This window comes from Myxine glutinosa, chromosome 5, assembly GCF_964187855.1.
Source record: "Myxine glutinosa chromosome 5, kmMyxGlut1.1, whole genome shotgun sequence".
Lineage (NCBI taxonomy): Eukaryota > Metazoa > Chordata > Myxini > Myxiniformes > Myxinidae > Myxine > Myxine glutinosa.
In genome coordinates, this window is record NC_136265.1 from 154,937,646 (window position 1) to 154,959,935 (window position 22,290).

The window sequence follows — 22,290 nt, forward strand, 5'->3', positions numbered from 1 at the left end:
AAATTTGCTTTGACTTACGAGCGATTTGGCTTACGAGCTCCGTCACGGAACGGATTAAACTCGTAAGCCGAGGTACCACTGTATATATATGTACATACACACACACACACACACAGTCATGCGTCTATTAACGTCCTAGATACGTTCTTAGAAACGTGACTTTAACCGAATTGTACGTTGTCCGAACATAGGACTTGAAAGCTGCAATAGCCCCTTGATCCATATGCTGAATCAAAGAGGTGGTATTCGTGCTGAAAAACATGCCGAAATCACGTGCGATAACATTCACAGATTTGCCGCCCTCACACAGTCTTATTATTTTCTGCTTCTCCTCCAAATCAATGCTCTTGCCTTGTTTCTTGCTGCTGCTACCACTAGGGCTGGTTGCGCTGCATTTGGGACCCATGATTAACTTTAGGGTGGATTGATTTTAATAAAATCAAATGAAAAGACAATGGAATAATGCTCACGATACGCGGGGGGTAATCGAGACTGGATGCTGATGATGCTGCGGCGCTGCCGACGAGGCAAAACCAAGCTTGTAAACTTTTTATTTCGTAAGGTAATCAAATTAAAAGTACTGTACACGACAATAGCCAAAAAACATAAACCAGTAACATAGGCATTTCTTATATCTATCAAAACATTATGGATGTATAGTTACTGTACTGTATCATCATACGCCTGGCAGCACAATCTATTTTGTTTAAGAACACGTGATGCATGCGTGAGCGCACTCGCTCTAATGCCACTTACGTCCGCTACGTCTCGTTGTCTGAACGGGGTTTTTTTAATCCCCATTATTTTTATCGGCCACGGACGTATAAGCGATCGGACATTATTCGGACGGACGTAAAGCGACGCATGACTGTATATACAGTCACGTGAAAAAGTAAGTACACCCCATGTAAAGTTTTGACTTTTTCAACATATTTCAACATACAGCTATTTGGTCTTCATTTCAACAATATTGATTGATAAAGGTGATAAAATATAACAAATACCATGAAACATTTACATTTTGTAGTCCATTGTATAATTTAAATAAACATAAATGCAAATTTCCCATGTGGAAAAAGTAAGTACACCCCTACATTTATCGCTACTTCAAACACCTAAAATTAGAATCAGGTGCACCAGCTCAGGTGCAAATGATTAGAACATCGTTAGAGAGGATCTTGGAGTAACCTGTCTTATTTAAACCTCAGACATTTAGTTTGGTTTGCTCTTTGTTGTTGAAGTGTGCGGCGTCACCATGGCTCGATCAAAAGAGCTCTCTGAGGACTTCAGAAAGAAGGCTATCGATGCCGACGAGTCTGGGAAGGGATTTACAAAGATCTCCAAACAATTTGAAATCAATCATTCGACTGTCCGGAAGATCATCTACAAGTGGAGAAGATTTCAAACAACTGCCAACTTGTTCAGGCCAGGCTGCCCCAGCAAGTTCAAGCCATGAGCAGACCGCAAGATGCTGAAAGAAGTCTCTAAGAACCCCAGAATGTCATCACGGGACCTACAGGTAGCTCTTGCCACTGTTGATGTCAAAGTGCACGAGTCTACCATTAGAAAGAGGCTGCACAAATTTGATATACATGGGAGGTGTGCCAGGAGGAAACCTTTGCTGTCCAGAAAGAACATCAGGGCAAGACTAAAGTTTGTGAACGAACACGTAGGCAAAGTCCAGCACTTCTGGAACAATGTGCTCTGGACAGATGAGTCAAAGGTAGAGCTATTTGGCCACAGTACCAGAAGACATGTTTTGCAAAAACCAAAGACAGCATTTGACCACAAGAACCTGATACCAACTGCAAAGCATGGTGGTGGAAATATTATGGTTTGGGGCAGCTTTGCTGCCTCAGGGCCTGGGCAGCTCACCATCATGGAATCCACTATGAATTCTTCATTGTACCAGAGGGTGCTTGAAGATAATGTGAGGCCATCTGTCAGGAGTTGAAGCTCAACCGAAGGTGGACCTTACAACATGACAATGACCCTAAACATACCAGTAAATCCACCAAGAAATGGAGGGTTCTGGAATGGCCAAGTCAAAGCCCTGATCTAAATCCCATCCAGATGTTGTGGGGGGATTTGAAACGAGCTGTGCATGCAATTGGGCTATCGCACAATTCCCGGGTGCCGCACAAACGGCTGCACAGATCCCTGCACAGCTGCACCGATCGGCTGCACCGATCAGACTCATTGACCTCGGACAAAGACCTTTTTATTAGGACATGTGTTGAATCCCTGCTTGAGAGAATGCCAACCCCCTCCCCACCATCACGGTCATCTCTCCAACTCACAATCCCATGAGATATGTGGAAAGGATGACCCAAAACCAATTATCTTCCTTTTAATTTGTATATAAACATCAATAAAAGTAAATAATGACCTCGGCCAAAGTTCAAACGACATGAGTTTAATCTCTACATGAGAGAATTCCACATAGCTATTTGGGTGGTGTATAAGCTAACAGATCGCTGTCTCCATCGATCTTGTCAAGGCTGTAACACCTATCGGTTCAAAATCCTTTTAACTGTTGACTTGGTAGTTTTTACAATGAAGGAAACTCGTATGGGGAGTACATACGACATAGCGATTGTGAATGTGACAGCTCTGAGGCGTCTTTCGCTTCGCATCGCAGTGATGGCGAGCACCAACATGGCGGCTGTAAGATTAAAATCTGGCTTCAAGCTCTCTCACCGCCTAAAGCCTTCAACCAGACATTAGCACGCTCTTCCCGCCTCATTCCCATTCTTCAAAGCAAAGCGGTAAAAATTGTTGTCGCCATTATATATTACGGGCAACGGTACCCGCCCTAAGGGCGTGGCTTCAATTGGGAGGCGCGATTTATATAAACATCCGTTAAATATCACACGCAAATCATCAAAATCTCAACAGTATTTTTAGAATTTCAATAAAAAAACCACATCACTGTTCATATCGGTAAATATTATTCCATCGTGTTTCAAATCGTGATATCAACTGTACGCTTTCCTTTCGGAAAAAAAATGGAATGATTTTGTACCTCTTCTTCAGCTTAGAACTTCAGGATAGATGACATTGCTTATAAAAGTTCCTTTTCTCTCTTTGAAGTTCTTGGCAAACATTTTTATATTGTCGCTGCTGCCATCGCGACGCCATGGCATTATTCATTACATTCATTCATTCATTTAATGATCATTAAACATTATTCTTACGGCTCATTAAACATTAAACGTTCATTAAACGATTACGAAAATAAAAACGAAAAACATTAAGAAATTACGTTCACACCATCACATCAAACACTACCGTGAACACAAACATCGTCACAACATCGTCACAATGAAAACATTGTCACAAACGTTACGTTACGTAATTCAAACCATGAACACATCGAATATTGGAGAGGCCATTGCCAAAACGATTTGTTTTCTCTGGTACGTGTTTCTGGGCGGTTACCGTTTCAGATAAACCTGTAAAATGCCTCCCAAACGGAAATCTTCATGAACGGAAACGCCCAAGGAAGCTGTTGCAAGAAAGAAGGCGAGGCTAGACGAGTACTATCGGAAGTAGGAACAAGGATGTAACACAGCTGCACACCAGTCTTGGAGGCAGTCCGAGGAATACAGATCTGGTGAACAAGGACGTGTCACAGCTGCACACCAGTCTCGGAGGCAGTCCGAGAGCGGGTACCGTCGCTAGTTTATTTTAATTATAGCCTGGTGTTGTTTTTGTTTTTGTTTTTTTTTGTATACAAGATCGAGGCTCGTGTCAGAGCTAACCTCAATCACAAAAAACAACAACGAACGGACACACAAAACATACAAAAAAGGGAGCAGGAGACAAGATGGGGAGAGAGGGGGAAGCACACAATTACAACAGCCGAGAACAGGGACAACGGAAGATCTGTGGGAGGGAGAGGGCTTGGGGGGAGGAGGCATGGGAAGGCAGGGTGTGGGAAAGTATAAAACACATGGCTTGGGATCCGAGGATCCTGGGTTCGAATCCCGGTCGATAGCTGAATTAACACCAGGGGGGTTGACTCAGCCTGTCATCCTTCCGAGGTCGGCAAATTGAGTACCAGTTCACTGGTAATTCCCTGTGTGTCGCAAAAGGCGACTAACAGGGTTGGCGGCAGGAAGGGCATCCGGCCATAAAACATTGCTTCAAAAAGGGGACCATTGTGCCCGAAAAAGGCGAACCCCTGCTCTGCGGGGAAAAATGGCCTCTAAAGGTGGTTATATATATATATATATATATATATATATATATATATATATATATATATATATATATATGATGTATTATATATACTAGCAACGGTACCTGCCCTATGGGCGGGGCTTCAATTGGGAGGCCCAAATGAAAAGGCTAAATATCAGAAATTGAAGGCTTTTTTTATTTTAAACGATTCATATAAACATCCGTTAAATCTCGATCGGTGCAGCCGTTTGTGTGGCACCCGGGAAAATAACGTCATGCGGGAGCAAATATCAGCAGGATGTGGCAATGTGGGAGTCCACGTTTCTGATCCTCCTTCATGCCGAAATAGCCCACCACCTCTCCAAGCATTCCGCTCTTCAGATCCGCCATGACAGATTTAAGCTTGATACTGAAGACGCGTGCAGTTAGTACTCCCGATGCCATATGTACTCCCGATACGTGTTTCCTTCATTGTGAAAACTTCCAAATCAACAGTTAAAAGGATTTTGGGCCAATAGCTTTTACGGCCTTGCAAGATCGATGGAGACAGCGATCTGTTAGCGTATTCACCGCCCAAATAGCTCTGTGTAATTCTCTCATGTAGAGATTAAACTAATTGTGTTCACAATCGCTATGTTGTATGTACTCCTGATACGTGTTTCCTTCAGTCGAAATGGGTTAGAATTCTCTCAAGCAGGGATTCAACCCGTGTCCTTATAAAAGGTCTTTGTCAGCCGTGCAGCGATCGGTGCAGCCGTTTGTGCGGCACCCGGGAAAACAACATCGTCACTACGAGAACAATGAACGTTATGCGAATGCGAATGTTATGCGTGAGTCCAAACCTGAGAATGCTGGAGACTAAAGCTGAAATTGGGAAAACTAAATAGCCTATTTTACTCCTGGAGATCCCAGGATTATCCACCCAAAATATCGTTGAGATCGATTCAGCAGTTTTTACGGTACCTTCGAACAGACAAACAGACAGACCGACGGACATTTGGTGAATTATCGTGAGATATTTTATATATTATATATATTTTTCCTTTATTGTGTTCTTTTTTTCCCCACTTTCCCTATATAAACAAATCCATTGGGCCTTTCAGACCATTGTCATCATCAAGCGACATAAGTAGCTAAGCACACTCATCCTACATTTACTAATCTTCCCTGTTGTCTTTTGTATCATTCATTTGCCTGGTTTATTTGACCAAGAGGCCAAATAAACTCATCCCACTCCCACATAATACCATGCAAGATGCCTCCACTTGTGAAAGTTATGTCTTGGTCATTAGCCTCCATTTTGTTGTAGATAGGGACAGCTGACTCGTTGCCTCTTTAAAAACACATATGCTTCAAAAATGCTTTATCTTGGTGCTTCAGCAGTACCACAGTGTTCCTCAGCTGGCATTTAGTTGGGAATCAAACCCAGCACTAGGTAGCTTGGAGGCAAGCATGCTGTGAATTGACTTGTTTTGGTGCTTCTGATGCTAGCATCACTACCAACATTGAAATTACGCTTTAAAATCTTCTTTTTAACAATAATTTTACCAAAGAATTTTTTTTTTACTCTCAAACATTTTCCTCTTTCTTTTTCTGTGGCCACTAAAGCTCTGATCTATTTTGGACAATGCTGTTCATCTGTCATCATCCAGCCCAAGCCACACATATCTACGTTTGCAGACTGCTCCAGATATTAATGCATTTTTCTGCATCACTGAAGCATCTGATCGATTTTACTGCACTCATTATAATCACAACACCTCCCGCGGTAATCTGCCTGTCATGGGGTCTTAATTTGCTCATCATAACATGCTTGTCAACTTCTTTTTTTGGGTCTTGGGACATTGGTGACATGAATTATTATGTCATTAACAGAATCATTTCCTTGATCCAACATGTAGCCTTGGTACTCTCGACTCTTTCTAAATGTTATTTGCCTTCTCTTGGCCTTGTTTTCGGTCTCTGGATTATATCCCTTAGACAGGCCACGTTTTTCCTACTCTGCACAGACCTGCATTGACCATTGACCATTGACCATTGACCTACCCTCTGCATTGACCTTTATTCCCACATAATGCCTTCTATTCGTCTTCTGCTTTAATGAACCTGTGCACTGCTGAGTTGACTCCTGCTTTGCTAGTCACATGCTTTGTGATGTCATTGTTTTTATGTCATGTTTTGCACAGCCGACAGTTGGAAGAGTATTTTGATAATGTGGTTGAAAGTCTTTGAAGACATTTGAAATTTAGGTGCTTCTAAGGTTGTATGCTCATAGGAGAACACCCAGAAGGTAGTGCGTTTGTGTACAGAATATGAAATTTGATTTAAATTTAATCCTTGCCATTGTGCAAGCCTTGGTTGCCTTTGGCAGTGACCCTTGAAAACGAGCCATGGCCAGAGTGATGCAATCAACTGCACACAGAGATTTCTTAATGTCCTAGACATTTGACAAGCAGGGATACAAGCTGTGAAACTTGTCCATCCTAAACTTGCACCTGATGTGCTAATCCTTCAGTTCTGGCTCAATGAGTGAATCTTGAATCGAGGTTGAGGCTATTCGGAGTAAAATGCTTTCGTTCCCTCAATCCAGCCCATGCTGTTACGAGTCACATGCAAACCTGATTCACTGTGCTTTCTCCTCTAATCCTCGATTCAAATCCTTGGCTAAACGCATATTGGCAATTATGGACGTACCTGGTGTGTGATTTACTTCTCTCGCTTCCTCCAAATTACTAGATTAATACCTACTTCATTGCTATGGAAATGCTGCCTTGAAAGTAGTGCCCCTGCATGCTGTGAATGATTGCAAAATAAAAATAAAAACTTTGACTAATCCTCAAAAAGAAAACACAATATTTGCAAGTCATCCATTTTGTATATTTATACAGTGCCTTCAGAAAGTATTCACACCCCTTGATTTTTTTCACATTTTATAGTGTTACAGCTTAATTTAAAATGGAATAAATTGAGATTTTTTTACTCACTGATCTTCACATAATACCCCATAATGTCAGTGGAATTATTTATTTATTTTTAGAAATTTTTACAAATTAATTAAAAATGAAAAGCTGAAATGTCTTGAGTCAACAAGTATTCAACCCCTTTGCTAAGACACTCCAAATTCAGCTCAGGCACATCCAATTTCCTTTGATTATCCTTGAGATGTCTCTACAACTTGTTTGGAGTCCACCTGTGGCCAATTCAATTGATGGGACATGATTTAGAAAGGAACACACCTTTCTGTATAAGGTCCTACACCTACAGTTAGTTGACAGTGCATGTCAGAGCAGAAACTCTACCATGAGTCCAAGGAACTGTCCGTAGAACTCCGAGATAGAATTGTGAGGAGGCATAGATCTGGGGAAGGGTATAAAACAATTTCTAGAGTGTTGAAAGTTCCCAAGAGCACAGTGAGATCCATCATTAGGAAATGGGAAGAACATGGAACTACCCAGACTCTTTCTAGAGCTGGCTGTGTAACAAAACTGAGCAACCGGTCAATAAGGACCTTGGTCAGGGTGGTCCCCAAGAACCCAATCACCACTCTGACAGAACTACAGAGTTCCTTGGCTGAGATGGGAGAACCTGCCAGAAGGACAACAGTCTCTGCAGACCTTTACAAATACATAGGCTTTTTAGGAGGGTGGCCAGACAGAAGCCACTCCTGAGAAAAAGGCACATTACAACACAACTTGAGTTTTTAAAAAGACACATGAAAGACTCAGAGCGTGACGCAAAATATTCGGTGGACTGAGACGAGAAAATTAACTCTTCGGCTTGAATGCAAAGCGCTACTTCTGGTGGACTCCAAGCACAGCTCATCGCCTGTCGAACACCATCCCTACCATGAAACACGGTGGTGGCAGCATCACGCTATGGGGAACTTTTTCAGTGGCAGGGACTGGGATGCTTGTCAAGGATAGAGGGAACAATGAATGGAGCCAAATGCAGGCAATTCCTTGAGGAGAACCTGCTTCAGAGTGCAAAAAGACCTTATAGTCCGGCAGCTAAGCTAAATATAGCATAACAATTGTGCATTTTGTGAGGAAAGCACCAAATTTGGCACATAGTAGACTATCATATTATGAAAAGATCTGGATATTGGGCCATCTCAGATTCAGAGATTTGATTTTTGCAAGATTTGCAGATTTTGCAGATTTGCAAGCTGAGATTGCAACGCCAGGGATGGCCGACTCCTTCCTGCGAGCTGCCCACGTCACCCGCACAAGAAGAGCTCATCAAATCACTGCAGCGGCACTGCACATCCTGCAACACCGTGCGTATGAACGCCACTGTATGACATATGCTGATGATGCAGAAGACCTGCCTGAGTTCGAAGACCGGTGTCACCAGAGAGGAGAAGACATTCCCAACTTTCAGTACTGGGCAGCTCTGCTGGAACTAGAGATGTTGGTACTGGTCTACGTGCGTTCTCTGCGGCAGGCTTCATTCACGATGTACCTTGATGCCCTGACGGAACTGGTCCCATGGTTCCATGCCTTAGACCACACACACTATGCCAGGTGGGTCCCTGTTCACCTGAGGGACATGGTTGCACTCCCAATGAAGCACCCAGATGTAGCCAGATAATTCAGGGCTGGCAACTTCACTGTTCAGAAGACGAAGAAGGTGTTCTCTTCGATCCCAATCGACCAGGTGCATGAACAGAATAACGCCTGCATCAAAGGAGATGGTGGAGCAGTCGGCCTCACTGACAATCCAAGTGCCCTGCGGCGTTGGATGATTGCCGGGCCAGAAGTTGCCAGGGCCATAGAAGAGTTCCAAGATGGCCATCAACACTGGGGGAGGCGAGAGGACACACATCATCACGACCAGACACCAAGTGTGCAGACCTCTTTCGCCAAGGATGTCCGCGCCCTTGTCAGCGTCATAGAAGAGCTTGGCAACCCCTTTGAGGAAGAGAGCATGGATCTGGTTGTCCTTGACACAAAGGAAATTGCAGGTCCTGCTGCAGTTGAGACTGTCAGGAATGTGAAGAAGATTGGCCAAGAGCAGTTCCAGGCTTTCACCAGAGAATGCCTGGTGGAAAGGACCAAGGCAATTGATGATGCAATTCGTCGGAACAAGCTGAAGATGTCATTTTGGAAAATGGCTGCCACAGCCATCAGGGGCTGAATTTGAGATGGCCCAACATCCAAATCTGTTCATAATAGGATAGTCTACTAGTGTGCCAAATTTGGTGCTTTCCTCACAAAATGCACAATTGTTATGCTAAGTTGCCCCACTATTAGACTGCGGCAAAGGTTTACGTTCCAACAGGACAATGGCCGCCCAGCATACAGCCAAAGCAACACTGGAAAGGCTTCAGACCAAGAACGTAAAAGTCCTTGAGTGGCCCAGCCGAAGACCAAACTTGAATCCCATTAAGAATCTGTGGAAAGACGTGAAGATTGCTGTTCACTGACTTTCCCCATCAAATTTGACAGAGCTTGAGCAAATCTGCAAGGAAGAATGGGAAAAACTCCCAAATCCAGATGTCCAAAGCTGATACAGACATACCCAAGAAGACTCAAAGCTGTATTCACTGCCAAAGGAGCTTCTACAAAGTATTCACTCAAGAGGTTGAATACTTATGTAAATTAGATATATCTGTATTTCCTTTTGAATTATTTTGTAAACATTTCTAAAAATATATATATAAAAATTCCACTTTGACATTATGGGATATGTGTAGATCAGTGGCAAAATAAATCTCAGTTTAATCCATTTTAAATTCAGGCTGTAACAACAAAATGTAAAAAAAAGTCGAGGGGTGTGAATGGTTTCTGAAGGTACCGTATTTTCAGGTGTTTGTGTGTTTGTATGTTGTTCTCATGGCCCAACCGTAGCACCTAGAGGCCCCAAATTGTGGATGTGGGTACTTCAGAATCTGTGCAAGCTTTTAAGTAACCATACGTTGTCTTTGACATTCGTTTGGAGGCCACCAAAGGCCGCTCTAAAGTGTATGTTGGGATGTGGGCTCAGGCAGTGCTGCCGCTGGCCCACAGGCATAAGGTACCCACCATAAGGCCAATAACCCCATAGCTCTTCAATGTCCAACACGTCCCAAAACCACTGCCAGAAAAAGCTCACCCAGCCAGGTAGTGCCGGGTATTCACTCCCACCCCCCGCAACCCTCCCCTCCCAGTTGCCCCACCCTCCCCACTCCCCACCTTGAGCAGCACCGGGTAGCCCCTGCTAATAAGAATATAAAATCCAGTGCAGTTGACTTTCATTTACATACGTGATTTCTCATGCCTGCCATCTTCACATTGTGCTATGGATGTAAGTTCACGCTTATCATCCAACTTTTCCTTTTTTGTCTGCTGGAGGTATAGGTTAGTTAATTCGTTTTCTCCAATCGATAGTTTTCTTCATGCATGTTTCCAAACCCTAATGGAGTCGAATCTCATTTATAAAAGCTTTTGTTCTTGTGAGATGCAATAGTTAATTTTTTTTCAGGTCATTCAATTTGAGGGACGATGCAGAGTCTAATATTGAACGTTGTTCTTTTCTTTTGATCGCATCGTCTTCAGAGGCACAAGGCTTTATGTGCCAAGCCTCATAATAGATGTTAAAACCAAAGGATTGATCTCATGACCCCAAATCGTCAAGCAGTCTCGTGACCATTTTCCCAGTCTGGGACTTTCGCAGCTGGAGAATATTATGAATGAATGAATGAATAAATGATCGTTTTAAGGCCATTTTCCCCGCTAGAGCGGGGGTTAGTCTTGCAGGTCCCATGACAATCATGGTTCCCTGTTTGAGGCAATGTTTTTATGGCCGGATGCCCTTCCTGGCACCAACCCTTAGTCGCCTCTTACGATGCGCAGGGATACGGTGTACCTATTCTAACCGGGGTACATACCGGGATCATTCATCCCAGCAAGCTGGTACTCAATTTGCCGACCTCGGAAGGATGACAGGCTGAGTCAACCCCCATGGTGTTAATTTAGCGATCGACCGGGATTCGAACCCAGGATCCTAGGATCCCAACCCGGCACCCTAACCGCTAAGCCAACACCAGGCTTTCGCAGCTGGAGAACAGATTTTTAATGTCAAGTTTTCAAGAGGCATTGTCTCCCATAGTGACAAATGTCAAACTGTGAACTCTTCTTTTCTGGAAGACAGCATAAAGCTGCTAATGGCGAATTTGTTCTCCAATAGCCAACAGTTTCCAATAAATACGACATCCCATTCACACGACGTCATGTAACCAACTTTGGTTTTAATTTGCATTTCCCTAAAATAATGCAACTCGCATGAACAATCATTGCTGACTGCTCATAGGAATCGATCCTCCAAGAGTGGAGAAAATGTCACCATTAATGATGAAGGTTTGACATTTTTTTATGGTGGTCATGCTAACTTTCTCTCATAAAATGGAATAATTGCGATCAAGCAATGCCATATTGATTAGAGAGAAATATTGAAATTAATGGTGATCGTCGTAAAATTGTACATTGCTAAAATGGTTTATTAGAGGACCACGACCTTTTATTAATTCCGCTACCAAAGATGGACGGAGGTTATGTTTTCACCCCTGTCTGTGTTTGTTAGTTTGTCTTTGAGTAGGCTATCTCAAAAAAGTTATGGATGGGTTCAGACGAATATTGGTGGACAGGTTGGGTGTGTGACGAGGAGAAATTGATTAGATTTTGGTGAAGATCCGGATCCAGATCCATATATCAGAATTTCCCCAAGTGATTCTTCATCATCATCATAGAGAGATCCAAACATGATTTACAGTGCATTCAGAAAGTATTCAGACCTCTTCACTTTTTTCACATTTTGTTATGTTGCAGCCTTATGCTGAAATCGTTTAAATTCATTTTTTCCCTCATCAATCTACACTCAATACCACATAATGACAAAGAGAAAACAGGATTTTAGAAAGTTTTGTTGCAAATTTATTAAAAAGAAAAAACTGAAATATCACATTTACATAAGTATTCATACCCTTTGCTATGACACTTGAAATTTAGCTCAGGTGCCTCCCATTTCTCTTGATCATCTTTGAGATGTTTATACACCTTGATTGGCATCCACCTGTGGTAAATTCAACTGATTGGACATGATTTGGAAAGGCACACACCTGTCTATATAAGGTCTCACAGCTGACGATGCATATCAGAGCAAAAACCAAGCCATGAAGTCGAAGGAACTGCCTGCAGAGCTCAGAGACAGGATTGTGTCGAGGCACAGATCTGGGGAAACCTACAAAAAAAATTCTGCTGCATTAAAGGTTCCCAAGAGCACAGTGGCCTCCATAATTCTTAAATGGAAGAAGTTTGGAACAACCAGGACTCTTCCTGGAGCTGGCTGCCCGGCCAAACTGAGCAATTTGGTAAGAGAGGTGACCAAGAACCCGATGGTCACTCTGCCTGAGCTCCAGAGATCCTGTGTGGAGATGGGAGAAACTTCCAGAAGGACAACCATCACTGCAACACTCCATCGATCTGGGCTTTATGGCAGAGTGGCCAGGCTGTGACCTGGTGTATTTTGAACTTACATATATATATATATATATATATATATATATATATATATATATATATCTATCTATATATATATCTATCTATATATATATATATATATATATATATATATATATATATATATATATATATATATATATATATATATATATATATATATATATATATATATATATATATATATATATATCGCATGCCTCTGATTGATTGCCTTGTTTATTTATTTTCACTAATTAATTAATTAATTGTTCACCGGGTAAGTAGTTAACTATTAGTGGTTTATATATATATATATATATATATATATATATATATATATATATATATATATATATATATATATATATATATATATTTAAATCAAGTGTGAGTTAAATTTATTCATTTACAGTCACGTGAAAAAGTAAGTACACCCCATGTAAAGTTTGGACTTTTTCAACATATTTCAACATACAGCTATTTGATCTTCATTTCAACAATATTGATAGATAAAGGTGATATAATATAACAAATATCATGAAACATTTACATTTTATAGTCCATTGTATAATTTAAATAAACATAAATGCAAATTTCACATGTGGAAAAAGCAAGTACACCCCGACATTTATCACTACTTCAAATACCTAAAATTAGAATCAGATGCACCAGCTCAGGTGCAAATGATTAGAACATCGTTAGAGAGGATCTTGGAGGAACCTGTCTTATTTAAACCTCAGACATTTAGTTTGGTTTGCTCTTTGTTGTTGAAGTGTGCGGCATCACCATGCCTAGATCAAAAAAGCTTTCTGAGGCCTTCAGAAAGAAGGTTATAGATGCCTCAGAGTCTGGGAAGGGATTTAAAAAGATCTCCAAACAATTTGAAATCGATCATTCGACTGTCCGGAAGATCATCTACAAGTGGAGAAGATTCCAAACAACTGCCAACTTGTTCAGGCCTGGCCGCCCCAGCAAGTTCAGCCCGAGAGCAGACCGCAAGATGCTGAAAGAAGTCTCTAAGAACCCCAGAATGTCATCACGGGACATACAGGTAGCTCTTGCCACTGTTGATGTCAAAGTGCACGAGTCTACCATTAGAAAGAGGCTGCACAAATTTGATCTACATGGGAGGTGTGCCAGGAGGAAACCTTTGCTGTCCAGAAAGAACATCAGGGCAAGACTAAAGTTTGCCAATGAACACCTAGGCAAAGACCAGCACTTCTGGAACAATGTGCTCTGGACAGATGAGTCAAAGGTAGAGCTATTTGGCCACAGTGCCAGAAGACATGTTTGGCGAAAACCAAAGACAGCATTTGACCACAAGAACCTGATACCAACTGTAAAGCATGGTGGTGGAAATATAATGGTTTGGGGCAGCTTTGCTGCATCAGGGCCTGGGCAGCTCACCATCATAGAAGCCACTATGAATTCTTCATTGTACCAGAGGGTGCTTGAGGATAATGTGAGGCCATCTGTCGGGGTGTTGAAGCTCAACCGAAGGTGGACCTTGCAACATGACAATGACCCTAAACATACCAGTAAATCCACCAAGGAATGGCTGAAAAGAAAGAAATGGAGGGTTCTGGAATGGCCAAGTCAAAGCCCTGATCTAAATCCCATCGAGATGTTGTGGGGGGATTTGAAATGAGCTGTGCATGCAATTGGGCATGCTGTGCAACAATTTTTTGTTGAATAAATTATTGCAAAGTCAAGTTTTCATTGTTTTTTGTTCAATTAGATCACCTTTATCTGTAGATACTGTTTAGATGAAGATCAAATATTAATATGTCCACATATGTTAAAAAGATAAAAAACATTTCATGGGGTGTACTTACTTTTTCCACATGCGAAATTTGCATTTATGTTTATTTAAATTATACAATGGACTATAAAATGTAAATGTTTCATGATATTTGTTATATTATATCACCTTTATCTATCAATATTGTTGAAATGAAGATCAAATAGCTGTATGTTGAAATATGTTGAAAAAGTCAAAACTTTACATGGGGTGGGGTGTACTTACTTTTTCACATGACTGTACAAGTGTCACAACATGGGGTATGTTCAAAGTGTTCTGTAGATAAGTCACAGGAGTTCAAAACATGTGAATAATGTATGGGTCATGATGCATGAGTTATAGATAACAAATTTGCTGAAATATATTTGCTTTGTAATGATACATACATGAATATTAAAAATGAGAAGTTCTTTTCTTTGAGACTGTCTCTTTATTTATTTCCAATTGTGCTTTTTCTCTTCTTTCTCTGCTCACCTAATGTTACCTTCATATCATAATGTATAGAACATCCGCTCTGAGTCTGTGAGGTCGACAATTCTATTCCGATCCTGGCTGAGTTGTTACAGCTCCTCTGTGAGCTTTGTACCCTGTAAAAATGAAATTTACGTTATTTCCACACCTTATTCAGAATATCCATTTTAAAAGAATCTAAACTATTTGATTGATATTTCTTTGCACTTTATTTTACTGACAGCCTGTATTTATAACTTTCAAATGCTTGAATTATGAAATCAAGTCTGTTGCTGCTGGTGTGAGTGATTTCAGGTTATTTCTCGAGAACTAAAAAAAAATTTAAGCGCCACTTTGCTGAAATAATCGACGCAAGGTTTGTCATTAATGTATTGTCAGCTGGCAAAGTTCGTATTTTAATTCCTTGACTTTGCAGGGTGCTAATCTGCACTCACTCAAACAGTGCAGCTGATCTCTACATAAAGGACTACTTCCACCCGTACGTGGAAAGTGGGCACGAGGAAGCTAGGCCATTGAGGTGAGGGCTTCTATCGAGTGCCATGGTATGAAAAAATACTGATGAATTTGTCACAAAATTGTTCTCAAAAGACGTAGAAAGGACTTTCTGCTTGATAAATGATTTTCAGTTTCTTTGCAATTTGGGGCCATGTATTTATTGGCGTTGTAAACTTTTAATATTTAATCCCCCCACACATCCATACCCGACCTCACCTTTCCTTTTACAATCTTGTTTATCAGCTCACTTCCCCTCTAACCCTCCTCCATTTGTGCATAATAAATATATCTGATATGAGTATTAAGGGAATTATAATCAAACAAAGTGATGCAAAACAATGAAAAAACAACAAATGAAACACACATTGGCAAATGTTAAAAGATATGAGCAGCTCAAAGGCTTGTCCAGGCTTTGGAATTCGGTTTCAACCATGGTGTCCTTGATTAAAAACGAATTATCTGTCTAATATGTTGGATTTTGAGCATTGCTTTTTTTTTTTTTGGACAGTTTTTTGAATTCTGCATTTTCTGCTGCTTCTTATTTTTTTAAGCGGTGAAGCCACTTTAATATTTGGCTATGTCCTTCCTTCTTTCCATCCATCCGTCAAAAATGAAGAATAACCTTTCTAACACTGTTTAATTCTAAAAAGTTATAACGTGTAATTGTAGTTACTCTGCGCTTGCGAAGCAAACAGTGTGGTTAAGCAATCGGGCCGTACATACGTACGTGTCTGCATTTTGTTAAGAGCGTACATCGAAAACTGTTCAGCAAAGGAAATTGAAACTTTACCACATGTTACATGCCCACTTGATATAGCGGTCACCCTTTTGAAGTCAACATAGGCCAAAAGGTCAACATAGGCCGTAGTTTTTAAAATTGTCAATTTTCATCCGATTGACTTGAAACTTGAACAAGATTTTCATATCACGTCACTGGAGACCAAGTTGTACCAACTAGCACCGCCAAGTCCTTATCAAGACTGTGCGGGGTAGGTATTCTATGAATATCATCTCGTGTATTTTAAAGGGTAATTCTAATGGGTTCTAAAGGGTAATTCTGAAAGGTTCTAAGGGTTCCGTTCATTTCTAGGCTTTGCCTATTTCATATTAAAAAATGCCAAACTGAAGCACTTCCTTCGGACACGAGTGTGATTTTTTTATTTTTACAGCGGCAAGGCTCATGGAAGGGCAATGTTGAACTGAGTGCGACAAACATAAGGGAATGAGCCAAAAGGAAAAGACGAGAGGGTGGAGGAGAGGAAACTGAGGCGAGTGAGTCACATGGTTGGGTTAGGAAAGGTTGGTGGGGGTTATAATGATCATGGGATTGAATTGGGGATGATGAGAGATGGTGGTGTAGAGCTGGCTTGAAGCCCTGGATGAAAGAGTGAGACAGGACAGCCTCCAGAAAATGGTTACATAGATGGGAAAAGCAAGGAATAAAAGAGTTGAGCTGTGCAGACAGCTTGGATTTTAGAAGCCCAACCAGGAAGGGGTTTCTGGAAGGACTGTGTATCCTGGTGTAGAGAGGCAGAGGCAGAGTCAGAGGATTGAGAGCCGAGGGAGAAATATCGGAGAAATACACGGAAGAAAACAGACTGCTGACCTGCCTGCGATGTGCGAGCAACAGAACCGATACCTCGGCCTCATCACAGGAGATTCCCATAAATATGAGCATTTCGATTCTGCAGAATCTGAGGCACCAGTCGATAGTGGAGAGCAGTACTTCATTAAGCTACGGACCAAAGCCTTTTAGACTTAGTAGCTCTGATTTTACAAAGAAAGACTTGGATCGACGGAGGATGTGCACTCTGCAGCCGGCTTTGGAGGCCAGCCTTACAATGTGGTCAGCCCAGAAAAGTTAATGGCTGTTGTTGATTTGTAGATGTTCAAGTGACTGGACTCTTCCAGTGGATGACCAAAGAAATATGTAGTTGGGTTCATTTGATGATCCTTCCCGAGTGATATAGTGAAACTGCGATTTTCCAGGATTGATGGAAATGCTCCATTTCTTAGACCAGTCATTTCCAGATCAGCAAGGAGAGATGCAGTTGCTGTCTGCCTCACACGAAGCAATGCCACGGCACACTAATTGTGTTCGTTGAGTGCTGCCAATGAGAGGATTAACGAAATAAGTTCCGCCCACTGACCTCAGCAATGGTTACACATCATTCGTAGTGGCACCATTCACCGAACCATTTAATCACACCTCGTATGTTATGATGCAGGGTACAGACAAATGTAAATCGCCATTGTTTGAGGTCACTGACTTCGATATTTAAATAGAGGTCAAACATCACCTTTGAAAATAATCTGTAGACGTCTGCAGGACACAGACAAACATAAAGTCATTTAAAATGTCTGTAATTTATAGTCATGTGATTCATGATGCATGGTGCCAAAATAGCAAATTGTCATTGTGCAAGGTCATTGACCTCTGAAGATCATCAGAAGTCAAATCCAAGATGGCTCCACATCCAAAAATAATTCTGAGTATTTTGAGACAGGCATGAAAATGCCATGCTTTTTATCATAAAGTGCATAATTTTATTGCTCATCAGTATTGCTATAGCCACCTGACATGGCAACAGTATACCACACAAACAAACATTAGGTGCTTCAGGAGAGGCCTTTGTGGATTTAAACATCCCTAACTACAAAATGTTGTTGATTTTAAGCTAATCTTTTTGGATATGTAAACACTTCTTGCACCTCAAGGTGCTTTATTTTCATTTATAGTTTTCCATCTTTCCATCTCCTTTGTCGTCACTTTCTTCTGTATTCCTCCCTTCTTATCTCATCCCATCTTTTCTCTTGTTTCTTTCCATTGCCGTACTCCATCACTGCATATACTCACTAGGATTTACTACCGCCACCGTTGGGTGAAAAGTGTGCATCCCACAGTGCAGTTGTACTGTTTGCTAACACCTGGCCGTGATGCATTCCTCTTGCCAACGAGTGGAGATGTCCGAGGACATCGTGTCATCGTTGCCACCCTCAGCACCTCCCGCTGCCTTTGTCAACTCGACCTGCCGACAGGTTAGCTGCAGGTGCGGCGCGCTGCGTCCGGTATAGTTGGGTTGTTTTGCAGGCCCATTGCTTACACTGCTCATTGTGGTTTCCAATGATCTTCTGTGTTATATATTTGAATGTCTTTCAACATTTTGTCATATTGCCGACATGCAGTTGTATTTATCAGAGCTGTGGCATTTGATTTCTCATTTATATATTAAAGTAGCGGCAGTTTTCTGTCTGTCCATCCATCCGTCAGTCACTCTACGTCATGACGGCGTACGACGGCTGACTCCAACGACCGCCATTTTAATTTATATGCCGAAAGGGCGATCAAGTCGTCAAAGCGGTCGAACCTGTCATATATCACAATCTGCATGCTCTACCGAGACGTTTTTCATTCAGTGTGAAACACAAACAAACTGATTGATAAAATGACCATCAAATATCGAAAGAATAGGCATTCCGGCTCTTCCAATGACACGGGACGTATAGGTCTCAGGCTTCATGCCTTCATGCCTCACATTCAGGCCGCTTCGGACAAATTAAGCCCAGGTTTCTTAATACAGTCGTATCGTTTTCATAATAATAACGTTAACAATAATAATATCGTGTATATATATCCGTAACACTTTAATCCCAATGTCGTGAATGCAAAGTCGCTGAATTGAATCAGTGTATGGTTCATGAATCAATGATAAGTGGTGTTTGGTACTAATAACCGTGGGAGGAAGGAATTAGCCCTAGGCTCCGGGCCAGGTATGGTCCATCTGCACCCCCCCCCACAACTCTCCGACCCTGGGTTTTTCTGAACCATTGGGGTGTCCTGGGGTGGAAATCAACTGGTAACAGTAAATAAACTTGGACTCACTACCCATTTGGTACCTATATTGGATGGTACCCTCAAAACAGCATATTTTTAAATCCGCGTTGCGCCATATTCGACACACGTGTTCTTTTGGTATTTGTGCCTGCTAATATTAACTCAGAATAAAAAGTTATATACCAAAAGAAAGCTGTTCATCTACTGATCATCATAGAATATTGACACATTACTTATAATGGTACCTTAATGGTCATAACTAGTGCTGAATAGCAGTACCCCACTTTAACGTAACATAATTCGGTATCGACCGTACTATTTCATCTTACACACATAATATGAACACATTACACCTGATATGCTTACATATATATTTTATTGGCTTTCTCCTGTATATCAGCTTTAATTTGATACCAGATACATCCCCATAGCTTCAATTCTCTTTTTTATACAGCGTGTCAAAGATACTACCGGTATGGGGTGATATTGTAGGCGATGCTGCATTTGTCAATTTAAAATGCTGCCACGTATATCATGTACATATATGTTGGACACATGACAAAATCTATGTATTGTTAATATGTGTTACTTAATATATTGTTGTATTGATGTATCACTGTAGTTTATTGCAGGAATTTTGACGAAAATGGCATGCAGATCCTTCCATGTTTGTATCCTGCGTAAATTGAGATCATCAGATTGTACAATTATGTTATTTAAGTGTCTCTTACAGCGACAGAACGAGTCAATTAGTTAAGTTAAACACCTTTTTTTACATAGTTAAGTATGCAATATAAGATATTTTTTATAATTAAGATGCAATTTATAATAATTATTCAGCTTGGTACTTACCAATATTTTGATGTGTTTTGCAGGTGAAGTAACAACGCTAATATGGAACATCCGGCGCGAGCGAAACGTACACGTGAGAGTGAACAACCACCCATTGTGTGCATAACTCATGTAAAGGGACTGAGCTATGGAGAGTTGCACTTGTTATCTGGACTCAAAAATTCTGAGAAGAAATTGGCCAAGCTGCAGGAGGTCAAAGAAAGACGCCTTGCACAACCCCCACAGTCTCCGCATATGATGAAGGACACATGTGATTTGGTCCCTGAATCTCTGGCCGAACACCATGGTTTCCACTGGGAGTGTTACAAGCGTTTCACGATGAACTTAGACAGACTGAACCCTCCTACTGCAGGTACATCTGAAACAACTGGTGCCACAACTCAGCGGATGGCCCGTACTAGTTCTGGTGACAAGATCATATTTAAGCCAGACTGTATCTTCTGTTCTTCGGAAAGTCGTAAAAAAGTGAAAGTGCATGGCAGTTGGACTACCCAGGGGATGAGCCAGTTCGAGTATGAAGGCTGGAAGCCGGTACTGGAGATGGCTGAAATGAAGCAAGATGAAACGCTCTTAATGAGGATCCGAGGCCATGATCTTTTTGCCTCTGAGGCAAAGTTCCACAAAACTTGCCGTATGAAATATATGCAAAAGCCAGAGAAATGGCGCAGTACTGACGAAGAGGCACAGCACCATCAAGGAGAATTAGAAGAAGCCCACAGACAGGCATTCGATGTGGTATGTGATGCCATTGAAAGGGATGTGTTAATGGCCAAGAAGATAATGAAACTATCCGACCTGAGGCAAATGTATGTCATTAACCTGCAAACCAGCAAATATGCGAATCCTGACTACCGAGCCAGCAAACTAAAACTGAAGCTTGAAAACCACGAGCCTTTCAGGGAGAGACTATCATTCTGTGATCTGGGAAAGTCCTACATAATATTCAGCACTGCAATTGACGTCCAGACAGCAGTGAAACAAGCCTTCAAATTGGGATCAAGAGATATGATTGAGAGTGCAGGTAGCCATTTACGACTGTCAATTCTGGATGATTTCTCGAATGCCCCAGAACTGAAATGGCCACCAAGTCCTTCTGATCTCCAACAAATGGACGATGTTATACCAGATTCACTCAAGAAGCTGCTATGCTACATCATAACTGGAACAACATCAGCAAGGTCACAACGAAGCCAGCGATTAGTTCAATCAATCGGCCAAGATATCTGTCGCGCTGCCACCAAAGGCTCTTGGAAGCTTCCAAAACACATCATCATGTGCACGTCCCTGAGACATCTATACAGAAGTGAAAAGCTCATAACCCTTCTTAATAGAATGGGACACTGTGAGAGTTATTCATTTTCACTTGAATTGGAGACTGCACTGGCCGAATCAGTGATGAAGTCATCGACACAACTCTCCAACCAAATCATCAGGTCACCACGAGAGCCGTCTGTCTTCCACTCGGAGTTTGACAATTTCGACTCATTGGTGAATGATCTGACAGGAAAAGGTTCTGTTCATACAGCACACGGGATCATGATGCAAGAAGTCAGTGATGATCATGCCGCATCTGGTCCAGCAAGGCCAACTCAAGTTAGGACCAAACGGCGTTCTCTGCAGTTGACGGAAGCAACCATATTACCTGACTGCTATGTGACCAAAAGACAAAGCCCGAAACTTCAAGTAAAACAGCTTCAATATACAGGATCTGTAGGAGAAAGAGGAACATCGACCAAACTCCAGACTCTATGGATCATGATCCGTCTCAAGGCAGAAACACAACAACAAGTTCCTGGTTGGACCGGTTTCATCTCAGAGACAGGTGAAATACCAAAGAAGCTCACAACGATAGACTACTATCCCGTCATCAATCAACCAATTACCGAATACAAAACTGTCCAGGAATGCTTGCGTGCTGCTGAAGAGGCCACCAGAGAAGTTGGCCAGCCTTATGTCATTACCACATTCGATTTGGGGGTATGCATGAAGGCATTCCCCCTAGTATGGAACTCCCCCGACAAGTACGAAAGTCACATCATTCTAATAGGCACCTTCCACCTTGTTTGTGCTTACATGAAAATGATGGGTAAGAAGATGGCTGGGTCTGGTCTGTCAGATATCCTCCTGGAAGCAGGATTGATCGGTAGTGGATCTATCACAGGTGTGATGTCGGG

The 22,290-nt window shown here is 41.6% G+C and overlaps 1 protein-coding gene across 3 annotated transcripts in view; it reads left to right on the top strand.

The window, feature by feature from the left end:
- The window catches only part of LOC137426905 (putative helicase with zinc finger domain), a 331,899-nt gene that overhangs the window by 86,049 nt on the left and 223,560 nt on the right, over positions 1-22,290 (top strand). For all 3 annotated transcript variants that reach the window (XM_068115906.2, XM_068115908.2, XM_068115907.2), the window contains exons 13-14: positions 15,350-15,451; positions 18,290-18,468. In XM_068115906.2, the coding sequence (XP_067972007.2) occupies positions 15,350-15,451; positions 18,290-18,468 (281 nt within the window). The remainder of the gene's footprint in view (positions 1-15,349; positions 15,452-18,289; positions 18,469-22,290) is intronic.